Source organism: Mustela nigripes, chromosome X, assembly GCF_022355385.1.
Source record: "Mustela nigripes isolate SB6536 chromosome X, MUSNIG.SB6536, whole genome shotgun sequence".
In the NCBI taxonomy this organism is placed as follows: Eukaryota; Metazoa; Chordata; class Mammalia; order Carnivora; family Mustelidae; genus Mustela; species Mustela nigripes.
In genome coordinates, this window is record NC_081575.1 from 63,529,583 (window position 1) to 63,547,171 (window position 17,589).

The following is a 17,589-nucleotide window of genomic DNA, read 5'->3' on the forward strand; positions in this document are numbered from 1 at the left end:
GGGTTGTTTTTCTGTTTCCAGAATTGCTGTTCTTCTTCTCTTCGATCTGCCGATGGATTTTCAGGTGTTTGCAATCTTTAGATAAGCTATCTAGCTGATCTCCGGCTAGCTGAAGCAGTCTCAGCTTGCTACTTCTCCGCCATCTTGACTCCTCCTAAAATTACATCTTTAAAGAATATACTAAAGGGGGTGGAAACAGCAATCAATACAACTGACAAAAGTGTAGATGGTGAATAAACTGAAGATTTTTTAAGGGTTCTTTTTAAGAAGTAAGAAGGATTAGAAGCTTGGGGAAATCCAGAATTAAACAAAAAACAAACCCAAAACCCAAAACCAAACCAAAACAAACAAAAAACCCAAAAGCAAACCAAACCAACACACACACACACACACACAGAAAAAGAAAAATATATCCTCATCTGCAACCATTCTGTGTATCAATAGCATCTTGGGCTATAGGAACGAGATCTTTTATTTTTTTTAATTTTTTATTTTTTATAAACATATATTTTTATCCCCAGGGGTACAGGTCTGTAAATCACCAGGTTTATACACTTCACAGCACTCACCATAGTACATACCGTCCCCATTGTCCATAATCCCACCCCCACAACCCCCCTTCCCCCAGCAACCTTCAGTTTGTTTTGTGAGATTAAGAGTCACTTATGGTTTGTCTCCCTCCCAATCCCATCTTGTTTTCATTTATTCTTCTCCTACCCCCTTAACCCCCCATGTTCCATCTCCACTTCCTCATATCAGGGAGATCATATAATAGTTGTCTTTCTCAGATTGACTTATTTTGCTAAGCATGATACCCTCTAGTAGGAACAAGATCTTGATCATGATCTGTACCGACTATAGTAAGGAGAAGGTGATCTTCTGTACCGGTAATCAGAGTCTTCATATCTGTCATATCCACGATCATATCCTCTGTCATAGTAAGAATCTCGATACCTGCCACCTCCTCTACCTCCACAACCACCTCCACCACTGCCACCACCACTATGAGTTGGTCTGCCCATGTAGATGCCAGGTGTAGGTGTGTGCGCTCTCTTGGTAATAGAATAATCCACTCGAATTCTTCTACCATCCACCTCCATTACATTTGCCCTTTCCATAGCCTCCTTTGAGTCATATATTCTTTCAAAATAAACAAAAGCAAATCCTTGTGACCGACCAGTTCACTGATCATAAACCACATTGACACCACTCAGTGGTCCATATCGAGAAAATACTTCACGAAGATCTCTCTCTGTTGTGTATAAAATGAGGCCAAACACCTCCAGGACAAGTGTTGGGATCTGGATTTGCCCTGCTGCCTGTATGTCTTCTCCGGTTACACATTGGAGAATGACTTTGGCTTCTTCAACGCCAGTATTCTGGTGTGTATGACCTACTTCGAGATCGTCTCCTATGAGAGTGAGAATGGGATCTGGATCGAGTGTAACCTCTATGAGAATGCCTCCTTGACCTCGACCTGGATTTTGATCTTGATCAAGAATGGGATTCTGAGTGTTTGGAAATCCTTGAGAGACTACAAAACCCTGACCTGCTCTCCGATTTTACACGAGCAGTAGTTCCCATTGGAGATTTTGACTGAGAGCGAGACTCTCTGCCCTCGAAGTTGTTCTCCTCTACATCATTCATGTCAGCCAGGTGCTCCCCAGAACTAAATAAGAGACAAGTCTCAGCTTGAGGGCCGATGGCCTAATCAACTGCTGACTGGACCGTGGGGAGGAGGAAAGACTCAGCAACAGCCGCCGCTCCACTCCACCCCCACTCGGTCACAGGCTCCGGCAAACTGGCGTTGGCCCCGCCAGAAACCTTCTGGCCTCCTCTATATCTTAATTATTTTTAAAAACCTTCTGTTTTTCAAATCATTTTTCTTTCCTGTCAGTAGTTTCTGTTTCTTGCTTCTTTCAAGATGTTTTTGTCATAGTTTCAGAAGTTTGACTGTGGTGTGTCTTGGCATTAATTTCTTTGGGTTTGTCCTGTTTATGGTTCATTCAACTTCTTGAATCTATAAGTTTATGTTTTTTCTAAATTTTGGTAATTTTCAGCCATTATTTCTTTCGAGTACTATTATAACCCCTTCTTTTTTTTCCTCCTCTTCTTTTAGGACTCCCAAAGACAAGAATGTTAAATCTATTATTATATTTTTATAGGTCCCTCAGCCTATGTTTGGTTTTTCTGGGTTTTTAAAATTTGATTTCTACCTATTTTTTAGATTGGGCCATTTCTATTGGTCTGTTTCAAAGTTCCTGAATCTCTGTTTTTTATATACTACTGCTTCGTCCATCTGTTGAGTTTTTTATTTTATTTTTCAGTTCTGAAATTTCTATTTGGTTCTTCTTTATGTCTTTTATTTCTCCTTTGAGGCTTTCTGCTTTTTTCCATTTGTCTCAGGTATGTAATTAATTGCTTAATGAAGCATTTTCATAAATGTATCTACTTGTTCCAATCTTTGTTAGACAATTCTAACATTATGTCATTTCAGTGTTGGTGTCTGCTAATTGTCTTTTCTCATTTAAGTTGAGATTTTACTAGTTCTTGTTATGACAGAGATCTTTTTTTTTTAATTTATCTGACAGACAGAGACTACAAGTAGGCAGAGAGGCAGTCAGAGAGAGGAGGAAGCAGGCTCCCCGCCAAGCAGAGAGCCCAACGTGGGGCTCGATCCCAGGACCCTGGGATCACGACCCAAGCCGAAGGCAGAGGCTTTAACCACTGAGCCACCCAGGTGCCCCGACAGAGATCTTTTTTAACTGGACATTTTATTATGTCATGAAACTGGATCTTACTTAAATCTTTTATAGCAGGCCTCTTTTGACACATGTTCTGTTGGAAAATGAGGTGTCCCACCTAATTTACGGTCAGTTAAGAGTGGGAGTTCAAACTACCCACTAGGTTTTTGCCAATCCTATCCTGGCTGGGAGGGTTAGGACTGTCTATTCACAGCCTCTATCTGACTGGCCTCCACTGACACTACAGAGGTATCTCATTACTGTTTGAGTTGTGGTATAATTCCCGACTCTCCACTAGTCCTCCTTAAATACTATCCTAGTAGGGAGGGAGAGGGTTTTTCTTGTAACTGCTGGATGAAGATGGATGTCTGGTTTCCTTACATGGTCTTTACCGACACTCCTGGATTTAGGGGAAGACTGTTAAATCAGTCTTCTCTGACACTACTCTGGCAATGCCTTGTTACAGCTAGGTGAGGGTAGCAGTCTGAACGCCCCACTTAGCCTTTAGTGACAAGGGTGGAAGTGCACCACATTTTTCTGTACTGTTTGACTAGAATTGAGTGGTGTTTTAAAGTTTTCTGTCTTTCCAGGGTGCCCCTTTTTTGGCCCTTCAGCTAGTGAGAGCAGGATTTTCCTGGGAGATTTTTTTGGGCGACATCCAGTGGCATTTCCAGGTTGCTGCGTTCTTTAGCACTCATTTTGTGATTTATGAGACAAAAAGAAAGTCTATGGAACTCAGTGCCATGTTGTTCCTCAGGACTCAAGGTCCCTAGCCAGTCTGTCTCCTCCTCACTTTTCAGAAACTATTTATGATTGTTTTATATATAATGTCCTGGGTCTTTAGCTTTACTTATTGTGAGGAATAGGGAACAGTATGTCTACTCTCATCTTCCTAGAAGTGGAAGTCCAAAGATTCAACTTTTTAAAGATTATTCTGTCATTTGGCAAACATATATGTGTGTTTCTGTTGTGTATGTGCCCAGAATTGAGATTGCTTAGTGATAATGTGTACACATTCAGCTTTAGTTTATGCCAAAACATTTTTCCAAAATGGTTGTACCAATTTGCACTCCCCTAGTAGCATATTGGTAAGATTTAATAGTCTTCTTTTTAATATTTTATTTATTTATTCGAGAGAGAGAGCGAGAGGGAGAAGCAGTCCCCACTGAGCAGGGAGCCCAACGTGGGGTTCAGTTCCAGGACCCTGAGATCATGACCTGAGCCACAGGCAGCCACTTTACTGATTGAGCCACCCAGGTGCCCCAAGACTTAATAGTCTTAGTCTGTACTTCCCTGATGACTAACTCCAAATGGTTTGTAGATTTAAATGTGGAAGCTAAAACAAAAGTTTAGAAGGAAACAGGAAAGAATATTTTCCTAATCTTGCATTAAGAAAACTCGTAAGGGAACCTAGATAGCTCAGTCAGTTAAGTGTCCAACTCTTGATTTTGGCTCAGTAATGATTTCAGGGTCATGAGATTGAGCCCTGCTTTGAGCTCCTTGCTCAGTGGGGTGTCTGCTTGAGAATCTCTTTCTTTCTACCTCTGCCCCTACTCCCCTTGAATGCTTGCTGTCTGTCTCTTAAAAAAAAAAAAAGAAAAAAGAAAACTTTCATAAACAGGACACACAAAGTACTAACCATAAAAGGAAATATAGATAAGTTGAACTTCGTTAAAATTAACACTTTCTTGTCATCAAAGGAATTTCATATTAAAAATGAAAAGGCAAGGGGTGCCTGGGTGACTCAGTTTATGTCTGACTCTTGATTTCATGATCTCAGGGTCATGGAATTGAACCCTGAGTCAGGCTTCACGCTCCAGCGTAGAGTCTGCTTGTCCCTCTCCCTCTGCTCCTCCTCCCCCGCTCACTCTCTCTTACTTTCTGTCTCTCACACTGTCTTGCTCTCTCCTCTCAAATAAATAAATAAATAATTTTTAAAAAGAATTAAAATGTAAGCTACAAAGTAGGAGAATCTGATTTCTAATTTTTAAAGATAATATGGAAAAACACAAAGACAATAAATGTTGTTATTTATAATTCAGTAGACCAGATATAACTATGGTTAGAGTTTCTATGCTTATATAGACATACCTTTTTGGGGGGGTTGAGTTTGTTTTCATTTTTTTATTGAAGTATAATTAACATACAGTGTTTGATTAGTTTCAGGTACAGAATATAATTCAGTAATTTTATGCATTAGTCAGTGCTCTTCAAAATAAGCATACTCTTGATCCCCTTCATCGGTTTCATCCCTCCCCTACACAGTTCCCCTTGGCAACAATCAGTTTGTTCTCTGTATTTGAGAATCTGGTTTTTTGTCTCTTTTTTGTTTGTTCATTTTTTTCTTAAATTCCACAAATATCATATGATGGGATATCATATGGTATTTGTCTTTCTCTTTCTAACTTCCTTCACTTAGCAGGTCCATCCCAGGTCCATCCATGTTGTCTCAAGTGGCACGATCTTGTTTTTTTATGGCTGAGTATTATTCCATTGTGTGTGTGTGGCACACACATACACCCATCTTCTTTATCCATTCATTTATCAGTGGGCACTTGGGTTGCTTCCATATCTTGGCTATTGTAAATAATACTGCTGTAAATAAACATAGGGGTGCATATATCTTTTTGCAGTAGTGCTTTCATTTTCTTTGGGTAAATAACCAGTAGTGGAATTATTAAATCATATGGTAATTCTATTTTTAATTTTTTGAGGAGCCTCCATACTGTTTTCCACAGTGGCTCTATCAGTTTGCATCCCCACCAACAATGCATGAGGGTTCTTTTTTCTCTCCATCCTCATTAACACTTGTTATTTCTTGTGTTTTTGATTTTAGCCATTCTGACAGGTATGAGATGATACCTCATTGTGGTTTTGATTTGCATTTCCTTGTTGGTTAATGATGTTGTGCATCTTTTCATGTGTCTGTTGGTCATCTGTATGTCCTATTTGGAAAAAGGTCTATTCAGATTCTCTGCCCGTTTATTAATAGAATTATTTGGGTTTTTTGATGTTGAGTTGTATAAGCTCTTTATATACTTTGAATATTAACTCCTTATTGGATATGTCATTTGCAGATATCTAGGAGAAGTTATTCTTAATACATAGATCCAAAAAGGACTCTTACTCAGAAAATACAAAGAATTCTTAAAAATAAGTAGGATAAACCAGACATTCCCATAAAAAGATGAGAAAAGAACTTCAAAAGGATTTTACAAAAGACGGTATGCGTATAGCCAATAAACATACAAAAAGGTGCTCATCATTATTAATCATCAGAGAAATGCAAGTTAAAAACGTTTTTGACAAAGGTGCAGAAGTGTTTCAGTGAAGGGAGGATAGTCTCTTCAACAAATGGAATTGAAACAATTGGATATTCATAGACTAAAACGAACCTTGACCTAACCCTAACCCCCATTCAAAAATTGAGTCAAAAAGGGTCATAAATCTGAATGTGAAACATTGTACTTATTAAGAAAGCATAGAAGAAAATCTTCAGAAGCTAATTTAGGTAAAAAGTTTTTAGTCATGACACCAAAGGGATAAAATCCATTAAAGAAAAAAGTCAATAATTGTACAATCAAAATTAAAAACTTTGGTCTATAAATGACCCTGTTAAGAAAAGGAAATACAAACCACAGGCTTGGAGAAAATATTTGCAAATAGCATATCTAATAAAGGACTCATGTTCAGAATATATAAAAATCCTTTAAATGTGACAGGAAGAAAACAAATAACAATTTTCACCTAGAAAATGGACCAAGGACTTAAACTGACATTTCATTTAAGAGGATCTATGCATGGCAAATAAGCACTTGAAAAGATGTTCATCACTAGCCAACAGGGAAATGTAAACTGAAATCACAACTGGATAGAAAGTTCACGTCTGTCAGAATGGCTAAAATAAAAGAAAGTGATACTACCAAATGCTGGTAAGGACACACAGAAACTGGATCTCACCCACAGTGCTGGTGAGAATATAAAATGGCACAGCTGCTCTTCCTGGGAAACATCTGGGTGTTTAAAAAAAAAGAAAGAAAGAAAGAAACGAACATATTCTTAACCATACAACCCTGCAGTCACAGTTTTGGAAATCTATGCCAGATAAATGAAAACTTATTTTCACATAGAAACCTATACACAGGGGCGCCTGGGTGGCTCAGTGGGTTAAAGCCTCTGCCTTCGGCTCGGGTCATGATCCTGGGGTCCTGGGATCGAGCCCCACATGTGGCTCTCTGCTCAGCAGGGAGCCTGCTTCCCCCTCTCTCTGCCTTCCTCTGTGCCTAATTGTGATCTCTGTCTCTCAAATAAATAAATAAAATCTTAAAAAAAAAAAGAAACCTATACATAGGTGTTTGTAGCACCTTTATTTATAATAGTCAAAAACTGGGAATAATCCAAGTGTCTTAAAACATGTGAATGGATAAACAAATTATATTGTAGCTATATATTGAAATAGTTCTCAGCAACAGAAAGGAATGAACTATTGATACTGATCCAGAGAACTTGGATGAATCTCAAGAGCAATATGGTGAGTGAAAAATTCCACTTTCAAAAGGTTACGTACGATGTAATTCCTTTCATATGGCATTCTTGATATGAAACAATTATAGTTGCTAGAAATTAGGGGTGGTGGGGGAAGGTGTAAATACTGAGGGATAACACAAAAGAGGGCTTTTTCTTGTGGCGATGGAACAGTTTTGTGCCTATGGTTACGTGAGTCTACATACATGATAAATTTCATGAAGCTATATACAAACAAAAAAACACCTGTAAAAACTGATGAAATTAAATAACCCTGAGTTCACAGTATTGTACAAACATCAATTTCCTGGTTTGACAATGTATTCTAGTTATGGAAGTTAGTGCCATTATGGAGAGCTGGATGAGGGGTACAGTGGAACTCTCTATGCTACTGTTACAAAGTCTTATGAATCTTAAGCTATTTTTTTTAAAGTTTACAATAATGACAGGTAATACCATGAGTTATCAAGGATCTGGAACAATTGGAACTCTCACACACTGCTGGTGGGAAGGTAAATTGGAATAACCACTTTGGGGAACTACTTGTTCAGCTTTAACAATGCTATATACATACCCTATGAGCCAGCAGTTCTACTCTTGGGTATATACCTAATAGAAATGCTTACATGTCTTTACCAAAACACATACCCAGAGGGTTTATAGCAGCATTATTCAAATAGTTCATATTTTAATTGTGTTTGAGTGTATATTTTAATACTGATTAAATTAATTTAAATTAAATTAAATACTGATTAGTATTAGGAAAATCTAAAAATATTATAATTAGCTTGTCTCAGTATGGATTTATATATTCTGTATTGAATAATATTAGAAGTTAAATAGTTGTAAAATAATTCTTACTACTTACTTACTTGACTTTGTTTATTTTTCTTTTGGACACAAAATTAAACAGTTCTGCTTCCCACTTACATGCTTTTAAAAACCAGAATATGTCATTGATCACATCAATAACGTGTAAATCAGTACCTCCATTATTGTAAATTAAACTGATTTTTAAAATTTTATTTATTTATTTGACAGAGAGAGTGAGAGATTACAAGTAGGCAGAGCAGCAGGCAGAGAAAGAGGGGAAAGCAGGCTCCCTGCTGAGCAGAGAGCCCAGTGTGGGGCTCAGTCCCAGGACCCTGAGATCAAGACCTAAGCCGAAGGCAGAGACTTAACCCACTGAGCCACCCAGGTGCCCCTAGACTGCTTATTTTTATGTTTTGGTTTTTTTTTTTGTCTTATAGTTGCACTCCTTTAGGGCAATGAGTGGGTATTTTTTCATCTTTTGTATTAGCAGTCTAATTCAGTACTTGGGATGTATAGCAATTTGATAAACATGCTTATTAAGCCCATTCAACTACCAAAGAATTTTGAAGTTCTCTACAGGGTTTCCTAGTATGCGTGTGTGTGTGTTTAACCTATGTAGTTTATGCCATTCTGTATGCTTGATCCTTTTACTGGTGTAGAATAGATATAAATAACTGGAATAATTGTGGTGCCCCAGTTGTCCATAATCCCTTAAATATGTCCATTAATTAAACAAAGCACAGTTTGTTCTCTGTAGTAATACAGAGAAATGTAAAGAAAATAAGTATCATAATTTCATTGACCACAAAGAGAATTGTTAACATTGTATGTATGTATATGTTTTGTTTCTTAGTGCAGTTGTAGTTATACTTAATAATGTTCTATATCCTGCTTTTTTTCCACATAATATTGTAGGTTTTTATTGGTAATGTAACTCATTGAATAGGCAGAGTGTAATCTAGTCCTTTGTGTTGTACATATTCTTTATTTTCAACTTTATGATCTTATCTATAACTGTGAATGAATATATTTTCTTGCATTTGTTAATTTCTGTAGCCTATGTTCTTAGATATGTGGTAACTCCAAGTAAATATAAAACATGAATTTAGCACCTGTGTTTATTTTCTGCAGGATTTTACTTAATTCTAAGCTCTCTCCTGTTATTTAAATTTTGAGCATCTTTGCATTTTAGTGTATAATACTATATATAGAGTCAGTATGGCATTTTAGTTATTTATTTCCCTTCATGAAATTACAGAAAGTGAGGCTTGGTGTATAAAGGCATTTTGAAAGTGTGCTATATTCCAGGGGTTTTCTCACTCCTAAGTTGGCCAACAGTAAACAAATAATATAGTCATCCAGTGGAATATTATTTAGCTGCCAAGCATGGTGTTTACCAAGATGTTTGAGGAAATGCTCATAATATAAACTATATACACAGATACCATATCTATGGAAAACCAAAAATATATACACTTAGAAAAATACCATAACTTGAAAGGAGTTTGTTTCTGGGGAATGGAACTGAGTAGGTTTTTTTCTTTAGATTTGTTTATATTTTTAAAAAATGTTACATAAAATCTTTCTAAATTGGTTTTATTTATATTGAAGTAATATATTAACATATTTTTAAAAAACGGTTCTATAAGGCTTGAGATCAAAACCAGTCCCTTGACCAACCCCTTCCTACACATGGTACATATAACTTGCTCCAGGTAACAGATTTCAGCTCTTGGCAATTCTCCTGGTATTTACTTTCATATATTCTTTCTAAAATCTAAGATGGGAATTTATCCACATGCACATGCATGCTTTTCCTTATTTATTTTCCCCAAATATTTTTTGTAATATTTGCAATTTTGTAATATTTGCAATATTATAATTATTTGTAATGTTATAGTATTTGGAGTGTTTGCTTTATTGTGATTATGTAAATATTCACACACAAGCCATTTACAATACTATGATTACTTTTCCCCTTTTCATGCACATGTTCATTTTTGTTCAATTAATGGTTTCTGTTTTAACATTTGCTTAGTTTTCTATGAACCTGTCAACTAATTCATTCCCACATTCTCAGAAATTTAGATTCTTGTGTTACAGCACAGCATGCAATCTATTAGTTTCTTTCTTTTTTAAAATTTATTGTTTAGGTTTTTATTTAAATTCTAGTTGTTTAACATTTAGTGTAATTGAGGTTTCAGGAGTAGAAATTAGTAATTCATCACTTACATATAACACCCAGTGCTCATCACAAGTGCCCTCCTTAATACCCATGTCCCCTCCAGCTGCCCTCACTTTGTTCTCTACAGTTCAGAGTCTCTTATGGTTTGCCTCCCTCTCTGTTTTCCCCTATGTTTATCTGTTTGTTTCCTTGATTCCAAAAATGAGTGAAATCATATGCTATTTGTCTTTCTCTGACTTATTTTGCTTAGCATAATACACTCTAGTTCCATCCACATCATGGCTAATGGCAAGATTTCATTCTTTTTGATGGCAGAATAATATTCCACTCTGTCTGTGTCTGTGTGTACACACGCGCACACACACACACACCCCACATCTTTTTTATCCATTCATTGGTCATGGGCTCTTTCCATATTTTGGCTATTGTGGGCATTGCTCTTATAAACATTAGGAGAGCATGTGTGCCTTTGAATCAGTATTTTTATATCCTCTGGCTAAATAACTAGTAGTGTAATTGCTCGGTAGTTCTATTTTTAACATCTTGAGGAATCTCCATACTGTTTTCCAAAGTGGCTGTACCAGCTTGTATTCCCACCAACAGTGTAAGAGGATTCCCCTTTTTCTGCATGCTCTCCAACACCTGTCATTTCCTCTGTTATTAATTTTAGTCATTCTGACCTGTGTGAGGTAGTATCTCATTGTGATTTTGATTTGTATTTCCCTGATGATGAGTGGTGTTGAACATCTTTTCATATGTCTGTTAGCTATTTGTATGTCTTCTTTGGAAAAGTGTTTTTTCATGTCTTCTGCCCATTTCTTAACTGGGTTATTTGTTTTATGGGTATTGAGTTTGTTAAGTTCTTTATAGATTTTAGATACTAACCTTTTCATCAGTTATATCGTTTGCAAATATCTTCCCCATTCTGTGGGCTGCCTTTTAGTTTTGTTGTTTCTTTCACTGTGCAGAAGATTTTTACCTTGATGAAGTTGCACTAGTTCATATTTGCTTTTTCTCCCTTGCCTCAGGAGATGTATCTTGTAAGAAGTTGCTGTGGCTGTTGTCAGAGAGGTTGCTGCCTGTGTTCTCCTCTAGGATTTTGATGGATGCCTGTCTCATATTTAGGTCTTTCATCCATTTTGAATTTATTTTTGTGTGTGGTGGAAGAAAGTGGTCCTTTCATTCTTATGCATGTGGCTGTCCAATTTCCCAACACCATTTGTTGAGGAGATTGCCTTTTTTCCACTGGGCATTCTTTTCCTGCTTTGTCAAAGATTAGTTGACCATAGAGTTGAGGGTCCTTTTCTAGATTTTCTAGTCTGTTCCATTGATAAATGTGTCTGTTTATATGCCAGTACCATATTGTCTTGATCACTACAGCTTTGTCATATAGCTTGAAGTCTGGAATTATGATACCTCCAGCTTTACTTTTCATTTTCAAGATGGCCTGGATATTCACGATGTTTTGTGGTTCCATACATATTTTAGGATTGTTCTAGCTTTGTGAAAAATACTTTCATGATTGCATTAAATGTGTAGATTTGTTTTCATAGTTTAGATATTTTAATAATATTTGTTCTTCCTATCCAGGAGTATGGAATGTTTATCCATTTCTTTGTGTCCTCTTCAATTTCTTTAATAAGTGTTCTATAGTTCTTAGAGTACAGATATTTTACCTCTTTGATTAGGTTTATTCCCAGATATCTTACAGTTAGTTTTTGGTCTTTCTTCTTTTTTTTTTTTTTTTAACACATCCTTCCTGGAGCCCTCTTTCTTCTTGCTTCAATTTTAACTACTTTAGTATCTTGCATCTGTCTAACCTCTCCCTATGTTTATTACATATTCTCTCTGTATGTCATTACACTATATTACAATTGCCTTTCACTCATCCCTACTACAGTTAGGCCCTTGCGCACTGTCCTTTATTTTGATGTATTTAGCTATTGCTCATAACAGTACTGAACGCAGTATGAACTTTGGAGTTAAACATGGATTTTCTACATTTACTGATCTGTATATACCTTGAATACTCTGTAAACATGTGCTTTCCATATATATCTTTATTCCTAAATCAGACTCTTGTTTGCCAGCAGTAGGATTCTTCCTGTACATATAAATCCTCAACCTGACTCCTTAGACATGTCTTGTTTTCATCAGTAAGTGAGAAATGAATTCTTTGAACTCCTAATTGTTCAGAAAACCACCTTATCTATGGAGAACTTATTACTAAAGCATTTATGCATGTTTTTATTTTCAGAGGACGATTGTTTATCATTTCTACCAAAGCAGGATCTCTTGGAATTAATTTGGTAGCTGCCAATCGAGTGATTATATTTGATGCTTCTTGGAATCCATCTTATGACATCCAGAGTATATTCCGAGTGTATCGCTTTGGACAGACTAAACCTGTGTATGTATATAGGTTCTTAGCTCAGGTAGGTTTACAGTTTGTATTTTCTTTTTTCATAGTGAAAGGTTGGGTGAAATTGATAATGTTTTTAGAATGCCAAACATGTATGCATTATAGAGAAGCAAATAAATTTGAAAACATCAACCCTAATCCTATACATAAAGCAGCAGAGGTCAATTTTGGCTTCTTAGGATTTTCTGTTTTGTAGTTCATCCATGTCTATAATGTCAGCTTTCTCAGATTGAGATGGATTTGCATGGGTAAACAGATTTAGAATTTTCTTGCTCGTTCAAAAAAGTTAAACATTTATAGTTCTTTTACTTAGCATACATAGAAAAGCAAATAAGTTAATCTGATTTACTTATAGATGTAAAGGTCAAATGATCATTGTCTTGAGTGGCTACTAGATACTCTCTTAATTTGAAGAACATGGGTAAGTACGAAGAAAAAGTTAACTTATAATGACAAAAAAATCATTACAAAGAATATTAAATACCTTCTAGGAAAAGAATATTAAAGTCATTTCCTTTAAATATAAACTCAGATATTAAAAAACAAACTGAAATTTAAGAAAAACGAGTAAAATCAAAGAGGTGGATGCAGTATAAGGTAATACAGGTTTATAGAATCAAGTTGCCTTTTTACTGTTACACATGTTTTGGGAACAGATGCGATTCTCTCCACCTGCCTCCAAATCTGGGCTTCTAAACCAGAGACTGAGTTATATTGGTAGATTAATCCTCACTCTTTTGATCTTCTGTGGTACTTAATATAATTGGCAAACTGCAGTGTAACCCCTTTCCTGTCATTTAAATTAAAAGCTCCTTTACATTCTGGCTTAAAATGATATATATGTAGTAGATAAGGCATTTTATTTGTTAATTTTCTATCCCGAAATGATAGAAAGTAAGACTTGATAGAAAGGTTTTTTTATAGTAACTATTGAGCGCTTATATTCCACTGAGAAGGTACGAAACTGCTTTCTTGAATTACTATTTTTATAACCCTCTAAAATGTCATTTCATCTACTTCTTTATTTCTGTTCACCTTGGTATCTAACTACTCTACTTCCACTAAGTACAGAAATATGTAAAGCAAAACTTGCATGTATATTGGTCAGATAATACAGGATGATTATCAGTAATATACTTTTCTTTTTTCTTAAGGTAAACTATGGTGAACAGATGAAATCTCTCATGAATTAAGCAGCATTGCTAATAAAACTTGCTCTATGGGAGTATATCACTATGAAGTTTTGTTATTTATATATTATTCCTTCTTTTTACAAAGGGAACCATGGAAGATAAGATTTATGATCGGCAAGTAACTAAGCAGTCACTGTCTTTCCGAGTTGTTGATCAGCAGCAGGTTGAGCGTCATTTTACCATGAATGAGCTTACTGAACTTTATACTTTTGAGCCAGACTTATTAGATGACCCTAATTCAGAAAAAAAGAAGAAGAGGGATACTCCCATGCTGCCAAAGGTAAACATCTTTAGATTATTAGCTTAAAAAAAAAAAAAACCTACCATGGACCAAAGATACTTTACTATTATGGTGAAAGTTAGTCATTTAACTAAGGCTGTATTTCAGATTGTTTCAAAAAGAATAAAATTGTATTTCAATAAGAGGGTGCTTAGTCAGTTCTCCACATAAAACTGCAAAAAGATACTATAATCTGAAATGTGTATTTTATGCCAAGTAAAAATTTCAGCCCTGTGGGAAAAAGTTGCTGTGCAGAAACCGTAAAGGAAATAGTATGTTTCTCTTTTAATAATCTCCAGTAGAGGTCATATATAATTTTAATATTTCTATATGAAATTGAAATATATCTTCCTTAACATCCTTTGCTGTCATATAGCAGTTAGGAATCAGCAAATAAGTGTCTCTTGATATTTTTCACTGTCACAAAGCGAGTAAGACTTTCACACTTGGAAAAGGATGCTTTTAGAGGTAATCTTGGCAAGCCCTTATATTTTATGTAAGTGGGGAAACCTAGGGTCAGAGATATTCAGTGACTTGCCCATGGTTTCCAGCTAATAAGTGGCAGAGCCAGGAGTAGTATCTAATCTGTCTTCTGGTCCATTGTTCTTGGATTTTAAAAAAGACATTATTTAGATTAGTATAGAAATTTATTATGATGGTAGATATCATTTTGACCTTTTTGAACATAAGAGAAAGCCACATGTTCTCTGGTCTAAAATAATGATCTAAATATGTTCAAACATATTCTAGTTAATCTAAAAGGCCATTTTAGGGGGAATTGTTGAGGGGTTGCTTTTCCTGTTGTCTTGGCTTCAAATTCAAGCATTTAATGTTCCATGTAGCTGAGACTTGAAAGAGCAGCTCCCCAGTTATGGTATCACTCTACCAAAGTAACTTTAGTCATTTGTTTAAAAAAGAAAAACAAAACAAAACAAAACAAAAAAGCCCCCAAACCTTCTATGAAGAACCTCTCAGTTCTTCATATGGTTAGACACAATTAAAGCAACAAAAGGTAGGAGTAATAAATAACTATTTAATGGTAACATGAATCAGTGATTTCTCCAGTTAACCTTTAATATACGTGTCAATTCAAGTAACATGAACATTAACCATTTGGAGGTTTTTTAAAAATATATTTTGTCTATATAAAAAATATTTTGTTTCTCTAATCAGTGAACTATTACATTTAAAGTTTACTGATAAGCAAATAATGAATCATGGAACACTAAAAAATAATAAAGAAATAAAGTTTACTGATAGTGCATCTAGGAAAAAAGAGTTTTTGTGACAGTCTCTATCAAATCCCTTTGATAATGGCTTAGGGCCACATGGGGGTTTAAATCTGCTTTTTTAATGTTATATTTAAAACACTTTAAGGATATAATTTCATTTTAATGTTATGAAATATTAAACTGATAGTGAATTGACTTTCTTAATTATGTTATTAGAGAATATGAATAGGATCTTGAATAGTCTTTGGAATTTTTTCTGTATGTAAATTTGTATTCCTTTAAAAACAAACACAAATGGAATCATATCATATATATTCTTCTATGACTTGTTCTTTTTACCTAGGTGTTTCTTGAACATCTTTCCATATTGGTACATACACTTCTACTTTTTTAAAAAACAGCTACATAGTGTTCACTTGCCTTGATTTAATTCTTATATTCCCAACAGCTTTCTTACTAGTTACTTAATTCTGTATGGCAAGAAGTTTTCTTTAAAGGACGTGGACTTTAAAAATAGTGAAATTTCCCTTTTCAATTTGAGAATGATTTTTATCTAATTAGTATCTTTCCTAAAATTATACTTAACTCTAAGCTTCAGTTTTTGTAAGAAATATATCATACTTAGTAATATTTCTGATAGGAAGCAAACATTCAGGAAGCAGTTGCTTTGAAGTTGCTCACTATATGGTAAATTTCTGATTTTAGGAATATTTGTTTACATTGATAAACATTTATTGATTATTTGCTGACTTTGAGGTATACTGTGAGGGTATACTAAGAACAACAAGGCATTGTCTGTGCTTTAAAGAAGATTTTAAAAATCCAGCGGGAAAGAAATGCTATTTAATTGTTATAGGATGTCTGGAAAGAAACCATATGTTTTATAATTTGGTAATCTGAGTTGTTAAAGGTGTCGTGCTTTTTTCATTTATAGACTTTACTTACTGTGTTTTGCTTTTGGTGCTATAACCGTTTGCCCGAGAACAAAAGAAAAAGGAGGACTGAATGATACATTAACACAGAGTGCTTCAACTCTCCCACAGCTGTTCCCAAAAGGAAAATAATAGTTAACTTTTACTGGTTTCTTACTGTGTTTCATATTGTATGCAGAACAGTTTGTTCAGATTATCTTCCTTAATCTAGTGGCATCTGAAAAGCTAACAATGCTGTTTTCATGTTTGAGATGAGGAAATTAAGGTTTGAAGAGGTTATGTAACTTACCCAAGTTTACCCACCTAATTAGTGGTGAAGCTGGCCTTCAAACCAAGTTTGCCCAACTTGAAAGCATGTACTCTTATCATTATATACTTTATTGCTCCCCAAGTAGAGATTAGACAGTTAAGTCCAAGTAGAAGAAATAAAGCAGAGGACCCAGGATTCCTAGAGTTGAATGACATTTAGAATGCTTTATTTTAAATAAAGTTGGATTTTAAAATATAGAATTCTTTCACAGGTAATACCATTGTGTGGTGTAACTGTTGAGATTGTATAATATAGCCAGTTTAGCTCATAGCTTATGAAGTGGTAAATTCCTCAAATTTATAGAAAGCTTTCATTTTACAAAGGACTTACTCATACATATTTATTATCTTAGGAAACTGAAGTTTAGTTTGTGACTACCCAAGAGTATGTTACCAATAAGTGTTAGAGCTAGAACTTGAATTTAACAGTTTTCAAACTGTATTCGAAGGAACCTCCAGTAGATTAGCAGAGGTGCTCCAGGGCTACCTTGTGGCTAAGTGAGTAGTGGAAGGCCAGACAGGCAGCACTGCAAACCCCATATCCCATTTCAATCAGAATCCCTCTCCTTTTATCTCTTTTATGCATTGGGTTGCAACATATGATTTAATTTAAACAGAGGATGTTAGGGGTTTTTTTTTTTTAGTATCTGCTTTTTATTCCCATAACTTAATAGTACTTTCTTTTTTTAAGATTTTTTTTTAATTTTTTATTTTTTATAAACATATATTTTTATCCCCAGGGGTACAGGTCTGTGAATCACCAGGTTTACACACTTCACAGCACTCACCAAAGCACATACCCTCCCCAATGTCCATAATCCCACCCCCTTCTCCCAAACCCCCTCCCCCCAGCAACCCTCAGTTTGTTTTGTGAGATTAAGAGTCACTTATGGTTTGTCTCCCTCCCAATCCCATCTTGTTTCATTTATTCTTCTCCTACCCACTTAAGCCCCCA

The 17,589-nt window shown here is 35.3% G+C and overlaps 1 protein-coding gene and 1 pseudogene across 4 annotated transcripts in view; one reads left to right on the forward strand and one right to left on the reverse strand.

Annotated features, from left to right (window-relative positions):
- Positions 1-17,589, forward strand: part of ATRX (ATRX chromatin remodeler) — a 301,682-nt gene that overhangs the window by 259,664 nt on the left and 24,429 nt on the right. For all 4 annotated transcript variants that reach the window (XM_059385663.1, XM_059385664.1, XM_059385665.1 and 1 more), the window contains 2 exons: positions 12,524-12,701; positions 13,967-14,161. In XM_059385663.1, the coding sequence (XP_059241646.1) occupies positions 12,524-12,701; positions 13,967-14,161 (373 nt within the window). The remainder of the gene's footprint in view (positions 1-12,523; positions 12,702-13,966; positions 14,162-17,589) is intronic.
- On the reverse strand, positions 438-1,551 carry LOC132007250 (transformer-2 protein homolog alpha-like; annotated as a pseudogene).